Raw genomic sequence first — 12,103 nt, 5'->3', positions numbered from 1 at the left:
ATTCACCAGCAGGGACATTAGGTTTCTTCTGCAGAAACATTCTAGAGTTTAAAGGAGCTCATTTCCACACCTGGGGCAGAAAACATTTAAGTAGAAGTCTGGAAATGTTGTTTTCAGTGTAAATATTCAACAATAAAGTCCTATTCAGAAGTGATTAGTGTGGAGATTAAATTTACAATAAATAATACAGCATATTTTACCCATAATAAAACGACCTTTCTGTGTGTGTGTGTGTGTGTGTGTTTTGCAGAACCTGAACCAGAACCCAAGGACGCTGCTACCTAAGTTTTATGGTCTTTACTGTGTTCAGTGTGGAGGAGTGAATATTAGGCTGGTGGTGATGAATAACGTTCTGCCTCGCTCTGTAAACATGCACTACAAATACGACCTGAAGGGTTCCACGTACAAACGCAGAGCCTCACGTAAAGAACGCACCAAGTCCTCACCCACCTTCAAAGACCTGGACTTCCAGGACATGCACTCGGACGGGCTTTACTTTGACACAGACACGTACAACGCACTGATGAAGACGCTACAGCGAGACTGTCGGGTCAGTCCTGTCAGTTTACACACACACACACACATACACAAGTTAACCTGACATCCTGTAGAAAGAAATTCAGGTGAACTGTATAGATGTAAGAAAAAGAACTGGGTTTGATTATCAGTGTGTTTAGTGTGAGAGACAGAATACTATTAAGTGCAGGATGTGAATTAGAATCAGTTATAATGATATTTAGGCTGAATTATTCAATATCAAACCAAACGACTATCTGGTGAGTTTTTAATGCCCCTGTGTAACGGCCAACGCCTGCCCCTGTGTACCGGCTTTTTATGCTGAATGTCCTGAACAGGTGCTGGAGAGTTTTAAGATCATGGACTACAGCCTGCTGTTGGGAATCCACGTGCTGGACATACGGCTGAGGGACAGAGGGGGACGAGGAGACAGCAAGCGACAGGGAGGACAGAAAGTGCTTTACTCCACGGCTCTCGAGTCCATCCAAGGAGGAGGCATAGCTGTGGAGCCACGCCCGAACCCCAATGATGACGACACGTCAGTACATCGATTAGCATGCTTCTGTACTGTGTGTGTGTGTGTGTGTGTGTGCTTTTAATTGTCTAATTAACCCTTATTCACTAATCCTATGTCACATGACATAGGTGTTTTATGATATCAGGTTGATAATTGACAGAAGTAGTCATTATGACAGCTTGTAGGAGTAATTAAGTGTTTATGTATCTGTGGGTCTGTAGGTGTTTAACACTTCCTGTGTTCATGTTGTATTGTAAGTGCATTTCTAACATATTAAATGGCATCTTGCCGTACAGACACTACGCCAGGGCTTGTGTTATAATGCATTATAGTATACAGTGTTCCTATGAACAGATATTATAATGCCTTGAAAGTTGAAAGTTTTCTGCATAACTGTGACCTAAAACATCATCAGATTTTCACACATGTCCTAAAAGTAGAACCCAATTATACACGAGACAAATTTATAATCATATATTTATTGTGAAATGATCCTGTATTACATACAGTGCTGTGAAAAGGTATTTGCCCCCATCCTGATTTCTTCTGTATTTGTGTATATCTCATACTAAATAGTTTCAGAAATTAAACCAAATCTAAGATAAAACAAAGGCAATCTGAGTAAACACACAGTACAGTTTTTAAATGATAATGTTATTTATTGAAGCAAAACAATTATCAAATACCAACTGGGCCTGTGTGAAAATGTATTTGCCCCCGTAGTTACTAATTCCCCAAATCTATGACACTGCATTGATAATGGGGTTCAGCTGGATGAGACACAACCAGGCCTGATTACTGCAAACCCTGTTCAATCACATCAGCACTTAAATAGAACTTTTTCAACAGCATGGAGTTGGTTAAAAGATCTTACCCAGTAACACACTGTGCCAAAGCTGAAAGAGATTCCAGAAATGATGATGAAGAAGGTGATTGAAATACATCAGTCTGGGAAGGGTTACAAAGCTATTTCAAAGGCTCTGGGACTCCAAAGAACCACAGCGAGAGCCGTTATCTCCAAATGGAAAAACTCTGCACAGTAGTGAACCTTCCCAGAAGTGTCTGACCTTCCAAAATTCCTCCAAGGGCACAGCGACGTCTCATCCAGGAAGTCACAGAAGAGCTAAGGACAACATCAAAGGACCTATAGGCCTCTCTTGCATCAATAAAGGTCACTGTTCATGGCTTCACTATCAGAAAGACACTGGGCAAAAATGGCATCCATGGACAAATACTTTTTCACAGCAGTGTATAAATGAATTTATAATGCATTATGAACACACTATTTACAGGAAGTGTTCTGTTTGTGTAGAATGGGTGGAATTCCTGCGAAACACAAAGACGAGAAGCTGCTCATCTTTTTGGGAATCATCGACATCCTGCAGTCGTACAGGTACACACACACACACACACACACACACAGATATTAAACAGCTTTAATGAGTGAGGAAGATTGGAAAGTGTGTATAGGTGTGTGAAGTGTGTGTTTTGTGTACAGGTTTATTAAGAAGGTGGAACACTCGTGGAAGGCTCTTGTACATGATGGTGTAAGTTCTTGTACAGTTTCTCTGTTAGATGTGTTTACATGTGTTGAATGTTGGAGGTGTGTGTGTGATTATCGTGTGTGTGTGTGTGTGTGTGTGTGTGTGTTGCAGGACACAGTGTCGGTCCACAGGCCGAGTTTCTACGCTGAAAGGTTTTTAAAGTTTATGGGAGGAACGGTGTTTAAGAAGATTAATTGTAAGTGATGTAATTTCTCAACAGTGTTGAACTGCTGCAGGTCATTTCTCCCTCTCTCTCTCTCTCTCTCTCTCTCTCATTTCTTATTTCTTTCCCTCTTTCTCTTTTTCTGTTCTTTGTCGGTGTAGCTCTGCGAGGTGCTTCCTCTCGAAGGAAACGAAACTCGGTTCAGCCAGTGAGATCTGCATCACATGAAGCCCTGTCTCCGATTAAAGAGGAGAGAACTGAGGAGAGAAAAGCACAGAGTCTGGAGAACCTCGATGATAACGGTACTAAGTGTTCTACAGGCACTGATGTGATAGTGAAGTTCTCCTCAGGGTTTCTTTACCTTTTTTACTATCATATATCATTTTTCTGTTTTACTGCATCAGCACTTTTAACAGTTGCTGTTACTCACTCGGTAATAAGAAGCAGATTGGACATTTACTCAACTTCTAGTTTTTGATGATTTCATAACTGATTTTTGATTGGCTCCTGTAGATTGTCTCAGCCAATCAGGGTGTCTGATTCAGAGTTTTAGTTGGCAATAGGGCAAAAAGATCTTGAAACAATAATTTTTTTTCATATGATGATATCACAGTATTTAGATTAGATGATATTCACAGAGACGTGTACATCAGACGCAACAAATAAACAAATGTGTGTAATTGTTAGTAAAGAAGTCTTAGTATTTAAGGAGATGTTTATGTAACATGTAAGGAAGGAGTCTCCAGTGTCAGCGCTGTGTAACAGTCGGAGATAAAGCTGTAACTTTAATTTTTCCCACATCTTCAGCACAGTTTGTATTTTATAACTGAGACTCGTGTGCTTCTGTATTTTTGTGTTGTTGTTTTTTCTGGTTCTCTGGTTCTCCCTCACGGCCGCGATTTAAAGTGTAAACATGTTTATTCCATGAAGAGTCTGGCATGTTGTGGCAGTTAAAATTAACAGATAGTTTACATTTTAAATCAGGATGTCTGTTCATCTCTGTTTTGATGTTCTTATGACAGATTTGGGTTTGTTTGTGAAACCTGACATCATTCCGAGCTCCACAGATCTGCACGCCGCTGTTTCAGCCGCAACCGTGAACTCCATCTCCTCCTCAGATGATCTCAATAAATTCACGGAGGACGACGGCATCAGCAGGTGATTTTATTAATCACTCACTTTTCTAATTTTTTCACCAGAATCATTAAGACATTTATCTCGGGTTCTAGTGAGAGGAAGTGAAACAGACGGAACATTCACTCTGCGTTCACATCCATTCATCTCTTTACTGACTAATAACAATAAATAAATAAATAAATAAAGCATCTACTACATAATAAATAATATATTTTTAATAATAATATATATTTAAAGAATAAATACAATATAACTAGAAATAAAAATATACTACTAATAATTTTTTTAAACACTCAACAAATATGCCAACTGCTTGAAACTCTGAATTAATAAAGAATATTCTAATGGACCTGAAATACACAACAACACTCAAGCTAGTGTTAATGTCACAGCTGTGATTATTGCTCTGATGCGCGTGTTTAACGTGTTGCTCTGATGCGCGTGTTTAACGTGTTGCTCTGATGCGCGTGTTTAACGTGTTGCTCTGATGCGCGTGTTTAACGTGTTGCTCTGATGTGCGTGTTTAACGTGTTGCTGATGCGTGTGTTTAACGTGTTGCTCTGATGCGCGTGTTTAACGTGTTGCTGATGCGTGTGTTTAACGTGTTGCTCTGATGCGCGTGTTTAACGTGTTGCTCTGATGTGCGTGTTTAACGTGTTGCTCTGATGCGCGTGTTTAACGTGTTGCTCTGATGCGTGTGTTTAACGTGTTGCTCTGATGCGCGTGTTTAACGTGTTGCTGATGCGTGTGTTTAACGTGTTGCTCTGATGCGCGTGTTTAACGTGTTGCTGATGCGTGTGTTTAACGTGTTGCTCTGATGCGCGTGTTTAACGTGTTGCTCTGATGTGCGTGTTTAACGTGTTGCTCTGATGCGCGTGTTTAACGTGTTGCTCTGATGCGTGTGTTTAACGTGTTGCTCTGATGCGCGTGTTTAACGTGTTGCTGATGCGTGTGTTTAACGTGTTGCTCTGATGTGCGTGTTTAACGTGTTGCTGATGCGTGTGTTTAACGTGTTGCTCTGATGCGCGTGTTTAACGTGTTGCTGATGCGTGTGTTTAACGTGTTGCTCTGATGCGCGTGTTTAACGTGTTGCTCTGATGTGCGTGTTTAACGTGTTGCTCTGATGCGCGTGTTTAACGTGTTGCTCTGATGCGTGTGTTTAACGTGTTGCTCTGATGCGCGTGTTTAACGTGTTGCTGATGCGTGTGTTTAACGTGTTGCTCTGATGCGCGTGTTTAACGTGTTGCTGATGCGTGTGTTTAACGTGTTGCTCTGATGCGCGTGTTTAACGTGTTGCTGATGCGTGTGTTTAACGTGTTGCTCTGATGCGCGTGTTTAACGTGTTGCTGATGCGTGTGTTTAACGTGTTGCTCTGATGCGCGTGTTTAACGTGTTGCTGATGCGTGTGTTTAACGTGTTGCTCTGATGCGCGTGTTTAACGTGTTGCTCTGATGCGTGTGTTTAACGTGTTGCTCTGATGCGCGTGTTTAATGTGTTGCTGATGCGTGTGTTTAACGTGTTGCTCTGATGCGCGTGTTTAACGTGTTGCTGATGCGTGTGTTTAACGTGTTGCTCTGATGCGCGTGTTTAACGTGTTGCTCTGATGCGTGTGTTTAACGTGTTGCTCTGATGTGTGTGTTTAACGTGTTGCTGATGCGCGTGTTTAACGTGTTGCTCTGATGCGCGTGTTTAACGTGTTGCTCTGATGCGCGTGTTTAACGTGTTGCTCTGATGCGTGTGTTTAACGTGTTGCTCTGATGCGCGTGTTTAACGTGTTGCTGATGCGCGTGTTTAACGTGTTGCTGATGCGCGTGTTTAACGTGTTGCTGATGTGCGTGTTTAACGTGTTGCTCTGATGCGCGTGTTTAACGTGTTGCTCTGATGCGCGTGTTTAACGTGTTGCTCTGATGCGCGTGTTTAACGTGTTGCTGATGTGCGTGTTTAACGTGTTGCTGATGTGCGTGTTTAACGTGTTGCTCTGATGCGCGTGTTTAACGTGTTGCTCTGATGCGCGTGTTTAACGTGTTGCTCTGATGCGCGTGTTTAACGTGTTGCTCTGATGCGCGTGTTTAACGTGTTGCTCTGATGTGCGTGTTTTTAACGTGTTGCTCTGATGCGCGTGTTTAACGTGTTGCTCTGATGCGCGTGTTTAACGTGTTGCTCTGATGCGCGTGTTTAACGTGTTGCTGATGCGTGTGTTTAACGTGTTGCTCTGATGCGCGTGTTTAACGTGTTGCTCTGATGCGCGTGTTTAACGTGTTGCTGATGTGCGTGTTTAACGTGTTGCTGATGCGCGTGTTTAACGTGTTGCTCTGATGCGCGTGTTTAACGTGTTGCTGATGTGTGTGTTTAACGTGTTGCTCTGATGCGCGTGTTTAACGTGTTGCTGATGTGCGTGTTTAACGTGTTGCTGATGCGCGTGTTTAACGTGTTGCTCTGATGCGCGTGTTTAACGTGTTGCTGATGTGTGTGTTTAACGTGTTGCTCTGATGCGCGTGTTTAACGTGTTGCTGATGTGCGTGTTTAACGTGTTGCTGATGCGCGTGTTTAACGTGTTGCTCTGATGCGCGTGTTTAACGTGTTGCTGATGTGTGTGTTTAACGTGTTGCTCTGATGCGCGTGTTTAACGTGTTGCTCTGATGCATGTGTTTAATGTGTTGCTGATGCGTGTGTTTAACGTGTTGCTCTGATGCGCGTGTTTAACGTGTTGCTCTGATGCGTGTGTTTAACGTGTTGCTGATGCGTGTGTTTAACGTGTTGCTCTGATGCGCGTGTTTAACGTGTTGCTCTGATGCGCGTGTTTAACGTGTTGCTCTGATGCGTGTGTTTAACGTGTTGCTGATGCGTGTGTTTAACGTGTTGCTCTGATGCGCGTGTTTAACGTGTTGCTCTGATGCGCGTGTTTAACGTGTTGCTCTGATGCGCGTGTTTAACGTGTTGCTGATGCGCGTGTTTAACGTGTTGCTCTGATGCGCGTGTTTAACGTGTTGCTCTGATGCGCGTGTTTAACGTGTTGCTCTGATGCGCGTGTTTAACGTGTTGCTCTGATGTGCGTGTTTAACGTGTTGCTGATGCGTGTGTTTAACGTGTTGCTCTGATGCGCGTGTTTAACGTGTTGCTCTGATGCGCGTGTTTAACGTGTTGCTGATGCGCGTGTTTAACGTGTTGCTGATGCGCGTGTTTAACGTGTTGCTGATGCGCGTGTTTAACGTGTTGCTGATGCGTGTGTTTAACGTGTTGCTCTGATGCGCGTGTTTAACGTGTTGCTGATGCGCGTGTTTAACGTGTTGCTCTGATGCGCGTGTTTAACGTGTTGCTGATGCGCGTGTTTAACGTGTTGCTGATGTGCGTGTTTAACGTGTTGCTCTGATGCGCGTGTTTAACGTGTTGCTGATGTGTGTGTTTAACGTGTTGCTCTGATGCGCGTGTTTAACGTGTTGCTCTGATGCGCGTGTTTAACGTGTTGCTGATGCGTGTGTTTAACGTGTTGCTGATGTGTGTGTTTAACGTGTTGCTCTGATGCGCGTGTTTAACGTGTTGCTCTGATGCGTGTGTTTAACGTGTTGCTGATGCGTGTGTTTAACGTGTTGCTCTGATGCGCGTGTTTAACGTGTTGCTCTGATGCGCGTGTTTAACGTGTTGCTCTGATGCGTGTGTTTAACGTGTTGCTGATGCGTGTGTTTAACGTGTTGCTGATGCGTGTGTTTAACGTGTTGCTCTGATGCGCGTGTTTAACGTGTTGCTCTGATGCGCGTGTTTAACGTGTTGCTCTGATGCGCGTGTTTAACGTGTTGCTGATGTGCGTGTTTAACGTGTTGCTCTGATGCGCGTGTTTAACGTGTTGCTCTGATGCGCGTGTTTAACGTGTTGCTCTGATGCGCGTGTTTAACGTGTTGCTGATGCGTGTGTTTAACGTGTTGCTCTGATGCGCGTGTTTAACGTGTTGCTGATGCGCGTGTTTAACGTGTTGCTCTGATGCGCGTGTTTAACGTGTTGCTCTGATGCGCGTGTTTAACGTGTTGCTCTGATGTGCGTGTTTAACGTGTTGCTCTGATGCGCGTGTTTAACGTGTTGCTCTGATGCGCGTGTTTAACGTGTTGCTCTGATGCACGTGTTTAACGTGTTGCTCTGATGTGAGTGTTTTTAACGTGTTGCTCTGATGCGCGTGTTTAACGTGTTGCTCTGATGCGCGTGTTTAACGTGTTGCTCTGATGCATGTGTTTTTAACGTGTTGCTCTGATGCGCGTGTTTAACGTGTTGCTCTGATGCATGTGTTTTTAACGTGTTGCTCTGATGCATGTGTTTTTAACGTGTTGCTCTGATGCGCGTGTTTAACGTGTTGCTCTGATGCGCGTGTTTAACGTGTTGCTCTGATGCGCGTGTTTAACGTGTTGCTGATGCGCGTGTTTAACGTGTTGCTCTGATGCATGTGTTTTTAACGTGTTGCTCTGATGCGCGTGTTTAACGTGTTGCTGATGCGCGTGTTTAACGTGTTGCTCTGATGCATGTGTTTTTAACGTGTTGCTCTGATGCGCGTGTTTAACGTGTTGCTCTGATGCGCGTGTTTAACGTGTTGCTCTGATGTGCGTGTTTAACGTGTTGCTGCTGCGTGTGTTTTACGTGTTGCTCCGATGTTGCAGAGGTGATTGTGGGAATTCCAGCTCCACACTGGCTCTGGATGACTCGACGTTCCGGTCTGATTCCTCACACAGCAGCACGTCAGATTCAGTGCTGGATGTTTATCTGGTGAGATTAAAGCAGATTATTTGACGCTCATTAACATTCTCCTGATAACACTCACATTCCCACTGAGGCACTGATTCCGATTTTTTTCTCCTTCCTTTCTTCCATCACCGATTGCTCGTTCTCTCTCATGTTAATGCCACGTGAGCGGATTTATTTAAATGAGCAGCTAAAATCTGATTTAAAAAAAATCTAATTCAGGGAAAAAACAGCATTCCACTTTATCTAATCTGATTAAAGCCATATTGATTAAACTGGATTAAACTGTGTGTGTGTGTGTGTGTGTGTGTGTGTGTGATTTACAGAAACATTAACTCTGGCGTCTGATTGTTTGTGTTCCAGTGACGTGGGAAGTTCTCTTGCTGCTGTCTGAAACACGATGCGTCTTCACAGCGAGTGACCTGCTGACGCTTCATATCACACTCAGAAATTCAGCTCAAACTCAACTCCACTTTATTATTATTATTATTATTATTGTGTTAAATCCATGTACCTGTTCTGCTAATCTGATCAGATGCACATGTTGTGGTATTTTGGTGTCATTTCTGAGAGATGTATTTTTAACACTCGGACGTTCCGCCTTGTTTTCAGACGGCTGCGAGGATCAACTTCCTCACGGTCAAATTATTTTACATTAAATTAAAAGCTGAAAGGAAAAATAATCAAATTGGCAATGCACAAAATCCAATCCAAAACTCTTCATGAATTATTAGTATTAAAAAAATCCCTGATCTGATGTTTTCATTAGAATATTTTCTTAAACCACATTACAGTGATTTTATTACAGATGTGTGTGTAATATATTGTAAAAGGTTCTGTATTTATATAAATCTGTTTAATAGTAATTGTACTATTAAACACTGTCTGTTTACCAATTTGTATTTATTTATTTAAGTGTGTGTGTGAGAGAGAGATAAAGAGTGTGTGTGTGTGAGAGAGAGAGAGAGAGAGAGTGCATGTGTGTGTGTGAGAGAGAGAGAGAGATAAAGAGTGTGTGTGTGTGTGAGAGAGAGAGAGAGAGTGCATGTGTGTGTGTGTGAGAGAGAGAGAGATAAAGAGTGTGTGTGTGTGTGAGAGAGAGTGTGTGTGCATGTGTGTGTGAGAGAGAGAGAGAGAGTGAGAGAGAGTGTGTGAGAGAGAGAGCGAGCGAGCGAGAGAGCTCCACATGTAACTTGCACTCTGCAGTGAATGAACGGAGAGATGAAGCACGCTGGAGGTTTTACACCAATAAAAGACAATTTTCTTTAGGCCAGATGTTCAGAAGATCCAGATAGAAACTTTTCTAGGTTACCACATCTGGATTATTACTGCTCTAAATCAGACTAGTACGGAATATACTATATCCTGCAGGCTACTAGCTATGTAAAGAACAACAGGTAGATTAGCATGGGGTCACTTTAAATGTTTTTATTTGAAGATACAGAAAACAGTACAATAAAAAATACAAACCTCTCCTTCCTTTTTCAGTTTCTTTTAAACAGTCAGATCCATAAATCTTATCTGGATGATCAAAATGCTTCACCAGAAAGATGAAGCTGAAGATGCCAAGAGCCAAGAGCGAGTTTATTATACGAGCAAACACACACTGGTCACTACAGCGCCTCGCATTCTTAATCTTAGTCTAAACAGAAGTTTACAGGTGGCTTTTACACTCGCACGCTTCCGGCTTTTACGCTCGCACGCTTCCGGCTTTTACACTCGCACGCTTCCGGCTTTTACGCTCGCACGCTTCTGGTCACAAGTTTACACACATTCATTCTTTCTTTTTATTTTCCCACATTTAATAATAATAATAAAGGCTTCAAAACTCTGGAGTAACACAAATGGAACTATGGGAATTATGTTGTGATAAAAAATCCAAAATAATTTAATATTTTATCATCTTCAAAGTAGACGCGCTTCTTACTGAGAATTTACAGAAAGGTTTTCTCTATGGATTTCTTGAGGAATTTCCCTGAGATGATTTTAAACAGTATTAAAGGAGTTCACACCGACGCTGGACTCTTATCTCCTGCTTTTCAGAATATTTCCCTCCGAGTCGTCCTTTTAAAAAATATATTTTTGTAAATAAAATGTTAGTTTTCTAATGAAAGAAATGAACATGTCGGCACGATTATATTTTTATCTCTAACACCGATTTCACACATTTAATCTCACACCTTCAGATCAAAAGGTTTTTAACATCATGAGAAACATTTCAGTCGAGTGTCCACAAACTTTTGACCCGCAGTGTGTATACGTGCAAGCAACATACCAAGGCTAGTTAAGGAACACATTACGACGAAAGACAAAACACTTTGACAAAAACATAATGAAGGACAGAAACCCAAAACCATCATGAGCCCATGAGTCAGCAAGAATCACTGAACTGATCTTAAATGATTGAATCATAATCGTGGAAAAGAAGGAAAAATATCTGACAGACTCCTCATCTGACCCGCAAGAAATAAATACAAATAAATAAATCTACATTATTCACAAATACACTGTGGATATTTTTAACGTGTTTTAAATCATAAAAAGTCTAAATGTGCGATAGTTAATAAAATAAGAACGTTCAGAGATCTTCATGTGCGGAGAGCAATAAGGAATTATTAGAAACTGCTTTTGACTGATTCGTCTCTGATGATCGTGTCATTATTATCATTAATATACAGCTACAAATGACAGTTAAAATTAAATATATTATTTTTGTTTGATCTTGACAGATGTTTGGGGGATTATTTATGGGCACAAAATATTTGTTCTTTTTTACTTTACTGTACTGAAAGGCGTAATAGTAGCCTAATGTGTACTTTATCTACTTTATCACTGTAACGGTTAAACAAATCAAGAATAAAATATAAATAAATGTATACACTAAATATAAATAAATGTATACACTACATGATATAAATAAATGTATACACTACATGATATAAATGTGGTATTATTTGACCAGTTCCTCTCTGAATCTACGCTTCTGCTGGGATCAGGATAATCCTGATGTTTTGGATCACAGGTTTCCCAATCCTTCTAAAAAGTTTTGAACAACACTTACTGAAAATTTAAAACAGATCAAAAGCAAGATTGGATTACATCTGATTTCAGAATCATTGTTTTTCTTTGGAACAACCCATTTTGAAGATTTGATCCAATCCGATAGCTGAAATCCGATCAGATTCTGAACAACTGGACCCTGTATACAGAATTCTGTAAAAATATCCTACAAGTTCATCGACACACAACAAACACACGTACCGCAGAATTAGGCAAAAATCCACTAATTATAAAAACACAGAAAGGCCAATCAAATTCTGGAAACAGATAAAACTCAGTGACCCCCAAATCACATCACTCCCCAAACCTGCAATACCAAGAGCTGATCAAAGCTAACAGCCCCCTCTCTCAGGATCACCAACACCTACTAACCCCCACCTCACTGACGCTCCAGACCAAACAACCACGTCCAACTCATCAGATCAGACCAAATTACAAACAGAT

At 41.6% G+C, this 12,103-nt stretch overlaps 1 protein-coding gene across 4 annotated transcripts in view; it reads left to right on the top strand.

Annotated features, from left to right (window-relative positions):
• Window positions 1-10,105, top strand: part of pip5k1ba (phosphatidylinositol-4-phosphate 5-kinase, type I, beta a) — a 21,088-nt gene extending 10,983 nt beyond the window's left edge. The window contains exons 7-15 of one of the 4 annotated variants that reach the window (XM_053645739.1): window positions 251-550; window positions 855-1,054; window positions 2,346-2,426; window positions 2,532-2,580; window positions 2,689-2,773; window positions 2,902-3,042; window positions 3,763-3,898; window positions 8,518-8,623; window positions 8,926-10,104. In XM_053645739.1, coding sequence (XP_053501714.1) covers window positions 251-550; window positions 855-1,054; window positions 2,346-2,426; window positions 2,532-2,580; window positions 2,689-2,773; window positions 2,902-3,042; window positions 3,763-3,898; window positions 8,518-8,623; window positions 8,926-8,934 — 1,107 coding nt within the window. In that variant the 3' untranslated portion in view covers window positions 8,935-10,104. Of the gene's footprint in view, window positions 1-250; window positions 551-854; window positions 1,055-2,345; window positions 2,427-2,531; window positions 2,774-2,901; window positions 3,043-3,762; window positions 3,899-8,517; window positions 8,624-8,925 lie in introns of all 4 variants that reach the window. The other 3 variants (XM_053645736.1, XM_053645737.1, XM_053645738.1) reach the window with 3 other exon arrangements.
• Window positions 10,106-12,103: the final 1,998 nt, after the last annotated feature.

This window comes from Ictalurus furcatus, chromosome 16 (genome assembly GCF_023375685.1).
Source record: "Ictalurus furcatus strain D&B chromosome 16, Billie_1.0, whole genome shotgun sequence".
Classification (NCBI taxonomy): Eukaryota; Metazoa; Chordata; class Actinopteri; order Siluriformes; family Ictaluridae; genus Ictalurus; species Ictalurus furcatus.
This window is presented reverse-complemented; position numbering and strand designations above follow the sequence as displayed.